Source organism: Eutrigla gurnardus (genome assembly GCF_963514095.1).
Source record: "Eutrigla gurnardus genome assembly, chromosome: 2".
Taxonomy (NCBI): Eukaryota; Metazoa; Chordata; class Actinopteri; order Perciformes; family Triglidae; genus Eutrigla; species Eutrigla gurnardus.
Genome location: NC_139916.1, coordinates 214,843 through 233,520, shown reverse-complemented (window position 1 = coordinate 233,520; position 18,678 = coordinate 214,843). Strand labels below are relative to the sequence as shown.

Genomic DNA, 18,678 nt, shown 5'->3' with positions numbered 1-18,678 from the left:
GTTATACCAGGGAGCTAACTTCCTATGCTTTATAGTTTTCTGTTTTAGCGGAGCAACAGAGTCGAGAGTCGTTCGCAGTAAGCTTCCAGATTCATCTATAAGAGAATCGATCTGGGAGGGACTAAGATTAGCATTAAGGTCCTCCGTTTCATTAAGACATGGAAGTGAACTCAAGACTGGCGGAATTACTTCCTTAAACTTAGCTACTGCTCTATCCGATAGACACCGAGAGTAGTAGCTTTTTCCTAGAGGAGTGAAGTCCAGCAACAATAATTCAAAGGTTATCAAGTAATGGTCAAAGAAGAATTTTGAGGAAAGATTATTAAGTTTTCGATTTCAACGCCATAAGATAAGACGAGGTTGAGAGTGTGGCTATGACAGTGAGTCGGTTTATGTACACTCTGACTGAAGCCAATAGAATCTATTAAGGAAGTAAATGCTACACTAAGGCTGTCATTTACAACGTCCACATGGACATTAAAATCCCCCACAATGATTACTTTATCTGATTTAAGGACTAAACTTGATAGCAACTCAGAGAATTCAGATAGGAATTCAGAGTATGGACCAGGAGCACGATACACTATAACAAACAGAATTGGCTGCATTGTTTTCCAGTTTGAGTGCGAAAGGCTGAGAATCAGACTCTCAAATGAGTTATAGTTTAGTTTTGCCTTAGGATTGATTGACAGGCTTGAATCAAAAATGGCTGCAACTCCTCCTCCACGTCTGCTGCCTCGAGATATATGAGTATTAATATGGCTGGGAGGACTAGCTTCGTTTAAGCAAACATAGTCTTCATCACGCAGCCAGGTTTCAGTCAGGCAGAATAAATCAATATGATTATCTGATATTAAGTCGTTGACTAATACTGCTTTGGATGAGAGAGATCTAATGTTTAAGAGTCCACATGTAATTCTCTTATTTTGTTTTACTACATCGGAAGTGCTAATTTTTATTAGGTTTTCATGTGAAAACTCTCTTCTGTTTGACCTTATTAATTTGGTTGGTCGGGGGACAGACACCGTTCTTATGTGGTTTTGGTTTTGGGTGGGTGACTGCTCTAAAGGAGGCGCAGAGAAGTGTGTAAGACTGCAACTCTGCTTCCTGGTCTCAACACTGGTTTGTCATGTTCTAGGACTACCATGTTCTAGGACTTTTCTGTGGTTCTGAGGGCTCCAGTGGAACTCATAACTCCCAGTGTGTGTGTGTGTGTGTGTGTGTGTGTGTGTGTGTGTGTGTGTGTGTGTGTGTGTGTGTGTGTCTGCGTGCGTGCGTGCGTGCATGCATGTGTGTGTGTGTGTCTGCGTGTGTGCGTGCGTGCGTGCGTGCGTGCGTGCGTGCATGCGTGCGTGCATTATGGGTAGGGTTACCTATTCCACACTGGGAGGGAGGGGAGGTGGACGGGTCAAACTAACACAGGACTTTAACCCAGGAGACTGCTGTTAGTGTCTCATGTCAAACTAAAATGGAACCTTGTCGTCAACCACACTCTTTTCCTAAAGCAAACTTTTGTTGACTGAACTTCTGTTAAATTTGAATGCTACAAGTGATGTGAGAGGAATGGAGTTTGTGAGAACATGTGGTGCAGACACTATATCTTTTTTTGGGGCCAATATCATATTCATATTTGAAGTGGAATGGCACTACTCGCTCCTTCACTGGGCTCAAGTATCATTTAGTCAACTTAAAATGTAAATATTTGTTAAAACTGTACCCATTATATCTCAGTCAAAGCTCTTTTGTGCATCTTGTCTGTTGACCAGATTCCTCCGGTTCCTTCTTCTGTTTTATTCTCTTAATTTTTAAATATATTTTGTTATTTTTTAATATCGTGTTATTTTTGTGTATGAATCTTTTTGAAGGATTTCATACTTTATTTCCTGCATGTTATTGTCAGAGATTGAATTTGGGGTTGTGGATGTTTTCTGTGTAAGTGCATGTGCCTGTGTGAATGTAATATTGCGTGTGTGTATCAGAAATCTATAATGTGGACTGGGAGAACCTTCCTGTTAAAAGCTATTGATCCCTCCATCCCTCTTTAGTCTCTGTCCCTCTGGGCTGGTCTCAGGTTCTCTCAATCATTACTGTATGGAGACAGAAGGGGGGAGGGAGGGAGATGAGGATTATGTGACACACCAGAGGGGATGAGGCTGGTGGAGGAAGGACATGGAGAGAAGCGAGAGTCAGGACATTTAACAGAGCAAAAAGAGACTGATCAGCTTGGAGGATAAAGAAGGGATGGATGGAAAGGAAGCAGGAGGAGAGACGTAGAAGAAACAGGAGTAGTGAGCTAGAGAGGATGTCCACTAGGATGTGGTGCTGATGGGAGTAATTTAACACTCATGGAGCAACCTTGTGTTTGTCCTTTGTTTTTGTGTGGTCCTTCCATTTATTTATGTATCTCTCAATTCCCTTTGAGCTCAATTTCATTTCAGTTCTATTAAGCAGTCTATAGCTCTTTTGGCTTCCTCCCCATAGCCTTGGGCCTATGGGGTCAAGGGTGAATGGGCTGGTCTTGTTTTTTTTATTATTTATTTTTGTTGTATGTGTGGGTTTGTGGATGAGTGTGTGTCTAGTGTGTGTCCTGTCTTTATGTCTGTGTATGTGATGTCAAATCATTATATTTGTGACATGTCTTGCGATGTATTCTTTGGGATCCTTTGTGCTTTATTTTGGTTGGCTAGTGGTAGTTTTCTCCTAAAATCCATGTCAAACTGGATCGTACTAAAGGTCTTAAAATAAAACATCTGAATATCAGTCAATTTACTAAGAGTATGGGTGAACAGTATAAGCCTAAAGTCAATGCTCTATCTGAAACTTGGCTCACAAACAGAATATCTGACAATGAAATTAACCTGTCTAATTATGTACTGTATAGATAGATAGAGGCATTATAGCCATTTTAGTGTTCAAAGTTGCTAAGTTTGAAGAGTTCTCTTAATGACAACATTTTATGACACAAAATTTGACAGTTGACAAAAATCTGGGACACAACTCTCAAGGGCCAACGATTCATAAAAAACACTTGAAAACAAAGATTATAATAGTACATGTTTACACCTATTTTATCAGTATGTATGATAACTTAGATTTTGAAGGCTCTTAAAGGTCATATTGATAACATTTTTATTTAAATGAATAATTTAAAAAAATAATACATCCACAGAGCTTTTAGAAAGGTGCAGAATCAAAGTATCACTCGTGAAAATCATTTTTTGATTGTGAATTAATCATTTTAAAAAATGTTAACGGGTCCAAAATTGATTTTTTGTTTACCTCTGTGTAGATCTGTGATGTGTGGCTGCGGCTTCTAGCAAGGCTTGTGGGCCAATAGAATAACGACGTTGGTATCTCGTGGTATCTCTGTGTAGTCAGGGGTGACAAGTCTTTGGGGTCGCCAGTTAGTGTGGACAAAAGCAGAAAACGGCTAAGTTTGACGGTAAGCGGGCAGCATTTCGCTTCCAGTCCCAAGGGCTAAGTGGCAAAAACCGAAGATGCGCATCAGAGAGGATTAAGAAGTGGATATACACAATATCAATGGAAAAATAAGTAACGTCAGTTACATGTATGCGCCATATACCTGGTATACCCTGCACTACACCACTGCTTAGATGACAAGTTAAACGTTACCTAAAGATAGCCATATCCGAAGATTACCATAGATTACGTTACATGGATTTTGGAACAACACCGCACAAATGTATGTTGCAAAATGAATTCATACCACGAAAGATTCATCACTTGACATGACTGAGTCTGTCTGAGTGTCGCTCCACTCAACCATGAAAACGCAGGTTGTGAAACGAACTGGTTTAGAAGTTTAAAAAAAATTAAAGTAGACCCAAATCTCTTAAAATCAGATTTACTTAATGTGTGTGTGTGTGTGTGTGTCTGTGTGTGTGTGTCTATATATATATATATATATATATATATATATATATATATATATATATAGGGTAATTCCATGCCAACTCAGCCACCCTTGTACATGACACCTCTCTTTTGCGGAAAAGCGGTAAAAATATGCCTTATGTCACCAAACAAGGGAATCTGAAGTTTCAGGCCAATATCTCAAACGGTTTGCCCGTGGCGTCCATTTGAATTTCAAGAGCCACACCCCTTTTTGACACATTGGAATTTTGCATTTAATTTGTTGGCATGTTTGGAGGGCAATAACTTCTGTTCTAATAGTGATAGAAGGCTAAACATTGGTCTGTTACTTCATTGTAGTTTTTACTACACAATTCTGCAGAATCAACATTCACACGCCATGTGTGATTTTTCACTTTTTGGGTGCCCCTAGCACCACGATTAATGATCATATTTATTCTAAACAGGATTATTTGTTATATTTGGGAACTTTGCTCTTGCCAAAATGATTTTGAAAGGTATGGTACCACTGATGGGGGTTTTATGGGGGTCCAAAAACCCTTTCGGGCAGAGGTGACTCTTTTGGAACCCCATATTTGGACCCCCAAATGACCATGCGGGCACTTGATGATCCTAATGGAATTTATAACAGATAAAGATACATATTTGTTCTTTCTTTTAATTAAGTTTTAATGAGTTTGATTAAAGAAATGTAAAGTAAAAAAAATAACATTAAATCGATGTAAGAATAGAAAAACCTAAAATGCATAAGTTGATGCAAATTCATAGAAGGGAAAATACTAAAAGATGTTTATATCTTACTGCTGCTACTATTAACATGCTCTTATCACTGCAATGAAAGAAGTAGATGGGCTCCAGCCCCCCCCAGGATAAGCAGTTGATGATGGATGGACACAAGTACAAGTATTAGAATCAGTATCGGGACAAATGGTATGGTAACGTCTCTAGAACCAGCTGAGACTCCCTGAACTCTCCATGACACCTGAACAAAATGTTCCTGGAAGTAGACAACACTGGGTAGCTGTCTCCAGATCTCTATGATGGGTTTAAAAAACCCATCAGGCTGGAGCCAGGGCATCTTAATTTCATGCACTGAAAAGAAATCCATGGCAAGTCTAGCATATAAATAGAGTGGTGCTGTGATCTTGACAGGTCTGTGAAGTGATTGGTTATTATGTTTGCTGCAGGCTGACTGGTCATGTGGTATGGGAAGAAAACAACATTCCTCTTTGATCAAATCTGAAGACATGGGGACTCAATAAGACCTATTACTGAAAGACTAAAATTACTGCAAGACAAGTCGGGTCCCAAAGATGATGTCGAAGCAAAATAACGAGAGAAAAGGAAAGTGACATGGATTTGTGATGTGTATGCTAGGATACATAAAAACAAAATGTCCCCCACTAAAGCTTCCACAAAACTGTCACTGCAGACAAAACTGGGTATGAAAGCAATAAGAGGAAGGTGACCCAGTGATTTAATAACAGTATCTAATAAACTAAGACGGGAAGGAGAATGTAAGGTGTTGAAGAAAAAGGTGTAAATGAGGTGGAAGAAAAATAGAGGAAGAATTTGATTTAAAGTGATAATATCGACTCCTGCTTAAAGCGATGGTTCGGAGTAAAATGCACCCTAGTGTCATTTCCACCATGCAGGCTGCTCTCACTCAGCTTTCGTTCTAAAAGTACGAAAAGTAAAGCACGATATTTTCATGATTTCCTACGTATTACACAGAGCCGTAGTCACATAAACGATGCGCTTTATGCTGGTAGTTAGAGACCATCAGACCTAAATCAGACCATAACCGTCGGGGGTTTAGCTCAGGAGGTAGAGGGGGTTAGCCGGCGACTGCAATATTGCTGGTTCGATCCCAGGCTCCTCCAATTCTAACCCTAACCTTAACTTTTACCCCAATCCTAACCAACAAACCAAAGATCATATACATTCACTGAAGGATTAATATGAGAACAAAATGCATATTTTTCGCTAGGAATTACATTAAAATGTACTTAAATGCCGAAACAGCTTTAAAATGCTGCATTATGCTGCATTTTCCATTATGAATGAAAGGAATGGAAGCCATTTTTCACTGCAGGGAATCGCGCATGCGCACTGGCGTCATTTTGATATTCTTAGGATAAAACACGAAAAAATTACGCATGCGCTCTCAGGGCTCCAGACTAACATTTTTCACTAGGAGCACAGTGGCCCCTAACTTAAAATTTTAGGGGCGCAAGCAGAAAATTTAGGAGCACACACCGAAATCGACTTGCAAAGTTTTCCTATAATTTTCACTGTATTACTGATAAATGGAGTTGCACTGTCATTGCACAGGTCGCAGCACATTTTATGTTTCAGACTGGCACTGTGTTTGGTCAATGTGTCATGTTTTAATTGTGTAGTGCCAGTCTTGTCGGCAAATTGTGTGTTCCCCGCATGTTGTGGGTATCGACAGCAGAATTTGCAGTTCATTGAATTCGTCTGCCTGAAATACCTCAGCCAGGTGAACTCGCGGAGCCACTCGTCGCGAAAGCTGAATTTCCTGGCTTTTTTCGCCACGACCGTCTCCTCACAGTCTGAGTCGGACTCATTCTCGACGTTTGTGTCCTCCGGAACATTATGTTTAAAGGCGGGTCCACACCGGACCGAAAATCGGCGTCTTTGAGAGAGTCGGCGTCCGTGACATGAGTCTCCTTGGTGTGGTCGTTCGAATCGGCCCACGTCGGCGTTCATTTCAGCCGACTCAAATGTGTAATCCGCCATTCGAGTCGGCCATATTAAGTAGCCCGACTTCATTTACCGACGCGAGTCGGGCAGTCGGTGCGGTGTGGACCCGCCTTAACACAACTGGGTAGAAAGTACGAGCTGATAGTCCGCTTCGCCGCCATTGTCCATTGTTTTGATGCCGGTATGTGAAATCTGTGGATTCGCGCGATAACCCCAAAGAACCACCTCTTTTCACATATTAGCCTACCACAGTGGTCATTCGCCCCCCCCCTGCTCTCACGCACATTGGCCAGCCGTCTCCTTTCTTCTTCTTTTGGAGTTAATGTCGGTTGGCAAACCAGCTCATTTTTGCATTACCGCCAACTAGTGGGCTGTAAGTTTGTCAGCAACAAAAAATATAAAAAAAAAAACAAAACAAAAAACAGCAAATTTACTGGTCGCGCATGCGCGAGTAGATTAAAAATGTACTCGCACTGTCACAGATTTAAGTCGCAAAATGCGACCATTTGGTCGCAGTCTGGAGCCCTGGCACTGGTGTTATTTCGAAATTCGTAGGATAATACAGGAAAAAATTGTACATAACTTTTAGTACGTTTCCATACGAAAATTCCTGAGAATACGTTGCACCATGACATCCAGCCAAATACCCCCTCAGAAGCATTTTAAGCGATGGTCAACATTGGTCAAGATAGGGCTATCAGCCGAATGGGTTAGTACTGGCGCGAATGGTACAGTGTAGTGTTGTCACGATACCAACATTTTGGTACCGGTACCAACATGTATTTCGATACTTTTCATTACATTTTCAAATAAAAAGAGAATGCAAAAAATGTAATTACTGACTTTATTTTAATAGAAAATCTTGGAACAATAACATATTAATCAGTAAATAACAAAATACCACAAAGACTTTTCTAATGCACACACTTTTACAATTATGCATGTATTATGTATGGCAAAAAGTTTAAAAATCACTGTGAAAATATAAATATAATAATATAATATAAAATATAATATAAATAAACATTTTACATTTACATTTAGGTCATTTAGCAGACGCTTTTGTCCAAAGCGACTTACAATAAGTACATTTGTCAAAAGAAGGAAACAAAGAAACCACAACGTATCATTGCCGATAAAGTAAGAGCTAAAAATAGAACAAGTGTTAGATCCTCATCTGAGTAAAGTAGTACTTCAAGAGCAACAGTGCTATGATCAGGGGGGGGTGTTAGTGGGTCATGCTATGTAGAGTCGAGGTGAAGTCTGAACAGGTGAGTCTTGAGCCTTTTCCTGAAGATGGCAATGACTCTGCTGTCCTGACATTGGCTGGGAGTTCGTTCCACCACTGAGGACCAGAACAGAGAAGAGTCTGGACTTTGCTGAGCCACATTTGTTTGATTTCAGCGATGGTGGTACCAGCCGGCCAGCTGAAGTAGAGGAGCGAAGTGCTCGCTTCGGGGCATGAGGTTTGACCAGTGTTTGAAGGTAGATGGGTGCCGTTCCATTGACCAGTTCTATTTTTTTTCTTCCAGAGCTACTTCTGTTAAGAGTGAAGGGCGGTGGCGCTTGCTTTTAGCACTGAATGTGGCTTTTCTTCCTGAGTAAATGACCTGTCGTTCCCTGAGCTCAGTGTGCAGGTCTGGGTGCTTGTCCTTTAAGTGTTTGGCTAAGTCGGAGGTGTTTCCGCCATTAGCCATGCATGTTTTAAACACCGTTTACACAGTGGTGCTTCGGCGTTAACTGCCTCGCCTTGCACATTTGTTTTTAGCTAAAGTAGGGCCATATCGCACTTCGCGACCCTGGTTTGTCCACAAGTTGCGGCGTGGTGACGGTAGCAGCAGCCATTCTCCTCTCCGTGCTCCTCTCTCCCTCTCTCTCTCTCTCCCTCTGCAATGCAATATAGTACTGTTTTAAATGCCTCAGTACCCCGGTACCAAATTAGTACCGGTATACCGAACAACCCTAGTGTGTTTATCTCGTAAAATACCCCACTAATAATGCATGGAATGTTACCAAACTTCTGCAGTAGTACACATAGGGTCTGTAAAACGAAGCATTTCAAAGTTTGTAAGTACACCAGGAGTTTATTTAAAAGAACACTTTCCTGATAGCTTCTACCCTCTGCTGCTAACACTACCGCTGCGGCGACGCCAGGTGTTTCTGTCGCGAGAGTCTGAAAAAGTTTCGCTGAATTTTTAGAAATGCTTTTATTATCAGGTCAACTCTCAGGTTCTTCTCTGGCCCAACTCTGGTTCCCCTTTCTAGTTCCTCTCTGGTCCCTCTCTTACCCCTTTTCCACCAAAGCAGTTGCTTTGCTGGTTCGGGGCCAGTGCTTAATTTGTTTTTGTATTGAAATGAGTAAAAGCAGCAAGGATGGAGCTGTCTAGATTAATATCCTGTCAGACTAACCGAAGCCCAGCTACAAATGATAGCAAGCATATGAGAAATAAAACATTAAACATTTTAAAACATCTTGTGATGAATGAATGTGCAGACAGTTGGGTTAATGGATCCAGTTATCAGTGGCTGTGTCAGGATCTCAGCAGGATAATAATGACTGCTCTGGTTCTGTGGAGCATCTAATTCAATAACGAGTCCATTACTTCCTGCCTGTTTGTCCCAGAAGCCTATGCATCCAACCTCTGTGTTCCTCTTCCATGAGCTAGCTGTATCACATGTTGGCCTGTTTTCTTCAATTAAATCACGATATGTGTGAGTGTTTATTAAAAAGCAGCATCAGCCTCAGACACCCCCATCAACACGACATATCTCAGGCCACCGCCATTTCCCACCATGGACACAATAAAAATCTCATTCGGATCCCCCTGAAAAATCCCTGGGGCCTCATGTAGTAAGAATTGCGTGGATTTCCTACTGAAAAATGGCGTACGCTAGAATCCAGAAACTGTCCTACGCACAAAAAAAATCAGATGTATCAAAGTGTGCGTACACATGGATCCAAGCACTTTTCCTTTGTACATCCCAATCAACGTGGAATTAAGCGCACATGTGGAAGTGCTAAACTCCTCCCTGTCCACACCTCAATTTAAATATGCAAATGAATTTAAATAGGGCCTGCACCGGGGATTCCCCTCTCTGCACCATCAGATCCACAAAATGAAAAAGGGAAGAAGCGCAACTTCACCGAGTCTGAGCTCGAAACGCTCTTAAACGAAATCGAGACTCGAAGACCAGTATTATTTGGTAGCCTCTCATCAGGCATTAACACACAAAAAAAGAAATGTGAGTGGGAGCGTGTGTGTGAGGCAGTGAACGCTGTGGGGTCGGAGCAGCGCACACTCCCTGAAATAAAAAAGAAATGGTCCGACGTGAAGGTGGAGGTGAAGCGGAGGATTTCGGCCCACCGCCGAAGCGTGACCGCAACGGGCGGGGGGACAGGAGGATATTAATATATCCATCCATCCATCCATTTTCTACCGCTTATCCTGTATTCAGGGTCGCGGGGGGGCTGGAGCCGATCCCAGCTGTCATTGGGCGAAGGCAGGGTACACCCTGGACAGGTCGCCAGTCTATCACAGGGCCAACATGTAGAGACAAACAACCATTCACTCTCACATTCACACCTACGGGCAATTTAGAGTCATCAATGAACCTATCGATATTAATATATAATATATTATATTATTATATATATTAATGACTGCAGAAGTGCGCCGTGGCTACTGCAGTGTGACATTTCCAACTTTACGCACGCATTTATCGACACAAATACTGAACACAAGGAGACAATAAAGGGCTTGTTTGATAGCTCTGCAGCTCTATTTTCACCAGGGAAAAACAAATGCACATATTTGAATGCACGTGCCCAAATGGGCATCGTGCTGGTTTACATTCGGGGCGCAATTAAACGGATACATTTACTCACCGAGAAGCCACCCATCGCGCACCGTGCCAGCCTCCAGCCTGTTACCAACCATGCTATTAGTAAGAATGAACGAGCGTTGAACCAGGCCACCTTGCCACGATGTTGGTGAGCTGCATCGGCCAGTTCCCTCTGGAAGGCTCCTGTTGCCAGAAACCCCAGAGTGGTCAGCACCTGTGTGGGCACGGACAACCCCTGGCTCCTGGCTGTGTTTCTTTCTAGGGCCGGCCGCAGCTCTGCGCACAGCTCCAGTAACACTTGCCTCGGCAACCTTAAACGACTCATGAGCCAGTTGTCGTCATTTGCTAACATCCTCCCGTTTTCTAAACACCCTCTCACGTCTGATGTTACCGTTTGCGATGTCTTCTAACAAGGCCATGCTGCCATTGTTAATGCCATTTTTTCATCACTTTGTGCATGCTTTTATATTCATCCATATGATTGCAAACACGTGTGTGTTAATTGTCCATTAATGTGTCTCTGATGTGCACATTACTCTGAGGACTAATTGTTTTCACATAATTAACAGTTTCCCAGCATCACCTCAGAGCGTCGCCAAAGGAACAATAGCTGTAGAAACGTGCGTACGCCAGCCATGAAGCTGGCGTGGGACACCGCACATTTCCACGCTCATTTCACTTTTGATACATCTGAACGTTGGTGTGGAAAATTACGTACGCCATGTTTTTGTGCGTACGCAACATTGATAGATGAGGCCCCTGGTCTTCTGCCAGCAACACCCCATCTTCTCCAGTCAACTTCTGTCTTTTAAATGTCCATTCCTTGAACAATAAGTCCTTTTTATTTCATGATTTTATTACTTTCAATTTTTTGGACTTTTTATCATCACAGAAACCTGGCACACTCAAGAAGACTGCAGCTCACTGACGGAAGCAACCCCCCCAAATTACAAGCTTTTACATCAACCCCGGCTAACAGGTCGGGGGGGTTGCTGTCATTTTTAGAAATGTTTTTAAATGCACCCGTCTTTTATGATGCAACATCTTGGTTTTATGTTAAACTCAAACACTCCAGTTTTAATTCTAATCATTTACAGACCCCCGAAACCAAACAGTGTTTTTATTCAAGAGTTTCAGAGTTTTTATCTAATTTTATGTGCAAATATGACAGGGATCTTATCTTAGGTGATTTTAACATCCATGTCTGTTGTCCCACCCAAAGTTTTATCACAGATTTTTTAGACGTTTTAGATTCTTTTAATCTCACTCAAGCTGTGAATGTACCCACCCACTGTAAAGGTCATACACTAGACTTGGTTTTATACTGTGGTCCCAAGAACCTAAGATCTGAGGATATGTGTGTCCGATCATAAAGCAATTATATTTAATGTGGTTTTATCTGTTTTACATATAGTTCAGGAAACAGCTGTTTCCTGAGTTTTTACCTCTCTGTCTGCTTTTAAGTTCTCTGAACTTTTTACCTATGCTTCTTTTAGTGCTCTTAACCATAATTTTAACAATAAGGAGCTGGTCTCCAATTTTAACCTAACATGTCAATCTCTCTGGATTTAGTTGCCCCTTTTAAAATGAAAAAGAAGAATTCTAATCCACAGCCCTGGCACAACGATTTTACACACCAACAGAGATTGTAGAAAAAATGAAAGAATTTGGAAAAAGTCTGACACTCATGTTTTTAAGGAAATTTGGATAGACTCATTGAAAGTGCTTCCAGTTGTTATTCCGCCATACTATATAGTTATCCTTGTTATCCGCTTAGAAAAATTGGCATGTTTCATTTTGTGTAACCAAACTTGGGTCGTGTAACTACTCACGTAACCGTATTTAAATAGGGACAATGTGGAAGTGCTTGGTCGCTTCTAACTTCACCCCCCGTTGGATCCTAAGGAATATACTGGGACAAGCTACATACTAGCAAATTAGCGCTGCGCGGAGTGCGCTCAAGAGCCATTGAGTGCACGCACAGAGGAGAGGGAGGTATGTATCACCTCGTCTAAGATCAGAGCAGAACATAGTTCAGTATGGAAATGCGGTGGTGTTTTCCTTTAACTGCTGTTTTTAAAGGTGCTATACAAATAAAGTTATTATTATTATTATTATTATGATTTATATATGACGTCCAAATAAATATTTTGTCATGAAATGAGAGAACGTTGCGTCTTCAGCTGTCAGTTAATGTGTCTCATGTCAGTTAGACATGAGACACATTGACACTCAAATGTCATCATCTGGCATCAGTAATTCTGTTCTTTGAGCCATGATGTTTATTGTTTATTGTATTCTTTGGATCCCCATTAGTCTACATAATGATGCAGACTATTCTTCCTGGGGTCCACATAAAATCAAGCACAACAGTACAGTGTTTGTAAAAAAAAAAAAATTACATGAAATCATTTATCCTAAACAAGATTATAAAAATGCATCCCCCTTTACATCACGGCCTGAGTCTACACACACACACACACACACACACACACCAGTAAGGAGGCTTTCAGAGGTGGGGGGGGACACAAGTATTTTAAATAAAACTCTAACTCTTTCAGTTCACTGTGTTTTCTACTAGTGCTTCTAGTTTTATATTGCTACGTCTGTGTTTCACCTTGTTAGTCAACTTATTTTTGGAATATATGGTAAACAGACCTCATTTACATAGCACAGGTCAAACTGGCATCATGTCAGTAATTACAATAATGATGAAAAATATTCCCTCCCTACTGTGAGTTCCTGACCCAGTTCATGAGCTTGGTGCTTAGTCGCTACTATTTCCTACCAACAAAATAATACTTTTACACATTTACACAGACTTTTTAGTACACCGGCCTCAATATAAAACTGTACAGTTTGCTTGTTTCATCTGACAAAATATATAGATGCATGGTGTTTGAACTTTGAAAGCTCTGATACAGATTATCATCACCCTGACATTTGTCACAATGCTTAATCTCATGACAACCTCACCTGTGAGCCTCCAGCTTCTCCTCCTTTCCCTCCTCCAGCCTCTTCTCCTCTATCTCCTCCAGCCTCTTCTCCTCCATCTCCTCCATAGGGTTGTCACAAGAACCGATACTTCGGTACCAATTCGATGCCGACACGAAAAAAATAATTCGATACTTGCTTTTTTCTGGTAACGTCAGAACCGAATATACAACTTTTCACTCGGCGAGCCGTGTCGATTCTTGGCGGAACTGACGGGGGCAGTATACGCGTGTGAGCAGCACAGAGCAGTAAGCGGCGCTGAAGAAGAAAACTTGCCGTCTTTGAAAAAAATGGCTTGAGCAGGTGGGAGCGAAAGCACAACACGTCGGCTCGTCGACAAGACAGGTGCGAAGAGTCGCGTGTGGAAATATTTTGCATTCGAGGCGGATGAATCCGGAGCAATTCTTGATTCAAACAAGCCGACATGCAAAAAGCCTTACAAGCACAGTATTGTTTGTTTTTATACTGGATGGCTATAGGTCTGTTGGCAGCTGGTACTGCAATTTAAATTCTGTGCAAAATGATCTTAAAGCACAGTGGTGTTAAATACTTGACAGTTTGAAGCAGTTTTCAATAAATTAGTGAATTTAAAAGTACATGGGTCCTGTTGTTGTTTTTTTTTAATTGTGGTATCAAATTAGTATCGAGAATCGTGGAAATTCACAGGTATTGGTATCGACTACTGAAATTCTGGTATCGTGACAACCCTACTCCTCCAGCCTCTTCTCCTCCATCTCCTCCTGCCTCTCCTACTTTCCCTCCTCCAGCTTCTCCTCCTCTACCTCCTCCAGCCTCTTCTCCTCCATCTCCTCCAGCTTATCCTCTACCTCCTCCAGCTTCTCCTCCTCTACCTCCTCCAGCCTCTTCTCCTCCATCTCCTCCAGCTTATCCTCTACCTCCTCCAGCTTCTCCTCCTCCCACTCTGTCTGCCCTAGGCTAGTAGTTGCTACAGACAGACTGTAAACAGACAAAGTCTAAACTATCTGGCCAGATAGGGGCAGACTCCTCAAGAGTCTGACCTTTCTCCAGTCTTGAGAAAAACTTTGTATACAGTTGTTGGTGATGTGTTATCAGGGAAGCATTGTTCCGTTGTTTGTGTAGACCTAGTCCAGGCTGTGGGGTCCATAATTGACGAACCACTCATTGGTGTCTAAGGGTCCATGTTGCTTTGCCAGGTGTACCGCTGGCACATGGTCCATTCCAACACTCATATAACCTGTGACATACAGTAAGTGCAAAGTTCAGGTAACCTCATGACACAGGAATATTATAAGTCAAAGCTACTCAACTTACTAATTAACCTATAATGGTAAATGGACCTGCATTTATAGAGTGCTTTTCTAGCTAACTAGCTACTCAAGGCGCTTTACACTACATTAAGTCACTTTTACCCGTTCACACACATTCATACACTGATGGCAGAGGAGCCGCCTGCACATCAGGATCTAACTCATTCATACACATGAACACACAGATGGCGCAGCATCGTGGGCAATTTGGGGGTTCAGTATCTTGCCCAAGGACACTTCGGCATGCAGAATGGAGGAGCCGGGATTCGAACCACCAATCTTCTGATTGGCGGACGACTCGCTTTACCTCTGAGCCACAACCGCCCCAAATAATAAACTACTAAATTAAAAATTCCCATCACAATGACCTTTGTCTTTGTCCGTTTTTGTTTAAAACACCCACAACTATGTGAATCATACAACAAGAACAAACACATAAAATGACACGCACGACTTTCTTACAGACCTCTCTGCTTTAGCCTCAGAAACTGCACACGCATTAATGTGTAGTTGCATATCATTTACAGTGCATGCAGTCATCATGTATGCCTAAAATGTCACGACTGTAGGAAAACTGGCTCACGGCAGAAAATCACAAGGAAAAACTAAAGAATACAAATGAAATGTATTGAATATGAAGTCATATACAGTAGTACTGCACTATAGTCTGTACTGTAGGTTGCGTGTATATTACACTGTACATAAATCGGACAAAACACATATATTGTGCAATTTATATTGTGTTTAATATTTATATATAATGCAAAATTCACTTATACAGTTGATTGTATTGTTTGTACCGTAACCAGAAGACAGTTCCAGGAGCTTGATGGCTGAAAGCTCTGGCCCCTGTTCTAATTTTGGAGGCTTTAGGAACTACAGCCTTTATTCTGAGAGCGTAGTGCTCTAGGAGGACAGTAGGGTTTAATGAGCTCTTTAAGATATGATGGTGCCTGACCATTTAGAGCCTTGTAAATGAGGAGAAGGATTTTAAATTCTATTCTGGATTTTACTTTGAGCCAGAGAAGCTAATACAGGAGAAATGTGATCCCTTCTTCTGGTTTTAGTCAGAAGACGAGCTGCAGCATTCTGGACCAGCTTGAGAGCTTTAAGGGATTTATTAGAACAGCCTGATAATAGGGAATTACCATAATCCAGCCTTGAGGTAAAAAATGCATGGATGAGTTTAAAAAAAATATATATATATTTTAATGTGTCAGTAGTAACATGTGTCTGTGAGGTCTGCAACATCATGTCTTCAGGTTGTCCAGTCATATATCAAAACCATCAACACGATATCTCAGGAACCCCTGGACAGGTTTCTTTACATTTGGGACAAACTAGCAATTGGTGGTCAGATTCAGTTACTCTGAGTACATAAAACACAGAAGCTAAGCCCCACCCCTTCCAGTGTCCACCATGGGACCTTATTTGTGTGTGGACAGAAATCTGATGCTGATTACATTGTGGGGATTCATCTTTATTGTAGGGATCGGCACATGTCCTGATGTACATTATCACATTTTATGGTGAAGACTTGTAAGGACAAGGTTAGGGTAAGGTAAGTTTAGGTCTGGGTTAATGACAGTCATAACCGTTCTGGTTGGGTTTAAGTCTTCAGGAAATTAATTTAGTTAAATCTAATGTCGTCAAAAATCCTGAAAACAGCTTTGTGTGTGTGTTCGATCATGTATGACCGTGAAAGATCTCAAAGAGTTTCAATAATTCATATGCCCCCCGAACACCCCCCCCCCCCCCCCCCCCCCCCACCACCACACACACACACACAGACACACTTTCCAGAAAAAGAGTAAATGCATTTATCACTCAACCGAGTACACATACTCCAATGCACACAAATACCCAAGTGGTCCAATGAGAACACACACATGTTAGAGTCCTGCACAGTGACACAGTTTCAACGTCCTCAGATACACAATCGCATGCACGTCGCTGCAGACACACACAAACACATTCTCAAAACGATGTCATTCTTCCTCTCCTTTCTATCACTGGTTCTTCATCAGTTTCCTGTTTCCTTTACCAGGTGGTGTGTGTGTGTGTGTGTGTGTGTGTGTGTTCTGGTTTTGCAGGGTTTGGGGTAAAAGGAAATGCCGGAGTATCATCACGCATGAGTGTGTTTCCATGGCCAAGAGCTTATTTAATTCCTGCCCCCTGAGCTTTTTAAACATAGTTCCCAATTAATTTTTAAATGACCACGCTGACATGTTGACGAGCTTCTGACACGTAAGAAATGATGTTCATTTCTTATTGCAGCGCAGTCGGCTCGCTCCTCGTATGAATCGATGAAATACCTCGTAGGCCTTGTGGCTGCAGCAGACAGACAAATGTTTGTTACTGTGTTTGTGGGGACCTTGACTACATCTCCTGTAGCAGTTTAAAGCAGCTTCTTGATCAGAACGAGATTCGGCTAACCTTCACTGACCAGGTAAACCAGAGACACCATGGCATCGTCCCCTTATCTAACTGAGTCCACCTAATTTGGTGTACCAATGTGTTTTCAAAAGTAAACATTTGAACTGCTTAAAATCAGTACGTTAGCATTTTCATTGTGAGCCTGTTACAATGATGGTATTTTTTTCAAAGTGTTGCTAAGCTAAAGCTGCTAACTACGTGTACACTGCATCTACACAGGGTTGTCAAAAAAAATGATACTCAGAAAATGATCAATACAAAAAATGAGTATCACAATTTGTTCCCCTTGGAATGTAATGATGAACATGATGCTGAAAAATATACTGCAGGTCACATTTTCTCTCGTATGTAGTGTTAAGTTGTTAATTTGAAAAGTTTGACTTTGCATACTGTTCCCGGATTAAATACATATATTTATATATTTATATTTTCATGCATCCAGCATATTTTCATTCGTGCTGCTGCATTTTCACACCAGCTGCTAGTCAGTCTGTCCTGCTGTGTTGTGTCCTATTTTTATCCGGTATCTGCTGGATCAATCTGTTATGTTAATCAACACTTTTTTAAGTAATTTTTTTGGCCCTTTGTTTTGGTTGCATGTGATGATGCCTCTGTTGAAGTTCAGCAAATAGAAAATACTGAAGTGTTCATCATTGAAAATGGTTGTAAGGATGATGTGGATTAGTTAAATCATCACAGTTATGTCCTCATCTTCCTCTTTTCCACAGATTCAAAAGAAAGAACTGCCCCGATACCACGAACCCAGCCTCCCTTCACCCTCTCACAGCTCTCTCTAAGGGTTACTCGCCGGGTTCTTCAAAGGGTTCTGCGTGGTGTTCTGGGTCACTCCATACGCCTCGGGACCTCGGACCTTCATGCGTCTCCCAGCAGCAGAGTCCACCCACACCTCCACCCACACCACCACCACCATGAGCTGTGAGCAGGAGTTTGGAGACGGAGCCATGGGAGTCACGCTCACGCTGCGCCTTCTCATGCATGGAAAGGTGAGGACGGAGGCGGGAAAATGACATGGGAATGACATAAGGCTGGCAGTATTCTGTATCTTTATTTGTACAGACCAAACCAACACTGAACACATCTAAGCATCTAAGTAGTACCTCATCTATCTCAATAAAAACACATCAGTGAGCCGTCACATGTTCCCTCATCACCAGGAATACACCAACATCATGTCAGCTTGTCAAACAGTCCCGGGGTTGAAATCGTTGCATCTGCAGTCCAATAGGTCGATTTTTAGGATGTAATTCATGATGAGAAAAAAGACTACAATGTTTCTGATGATTGTATGTGTGTTTCTATCTGTCCTTTGAGGATTTACATGATCTCTTTCTCCACAGGAAGTAGGAAGCATCATCGGCAAGGTGAGTTTTTCCCTTCTTATACTCTCTTTCAATCTCAACATATGTTGCTTCACTGCACTCAAAAGACAAAAGTTTGAATGCCAGGCAATTCAAATCTATCTCCAGGAATTTCT

The 18,678-nt window shown here is 41.7% G+C and overlaps 1 protein-coding gene across 4 annotated transcripts in view; it reads left to right on the top strand.

Moving 5' to 3' along the window:
* Positions 1-18,678, top strand: part of pcbp4 (poly(rC) binding protein 4) — an 87,744-nt gene that overhangs the window by 28,959 nt on the left and 40,107 nt on the right. For all 4 annotated transcript variants that reach the window (XM_084034394.1, XM_084034395.1, XM_084034392.1 and 1 more), the window contains exons 2-3: positions 17,912-18,187; positions 18,542-18,565. In XM_084034394.1, the coding sequence (XP_083890520.1) occupies positions 18,059-18,187; positions 18,542-18,565 (153 nt within the window). In that variant the 5' untranslated portion in view covers positions 17,912-18,058. The remainder of the gene's footprint in view (positions 1-17,911; positions 18,188-18,541; positions 18,566-18,678) is intronic.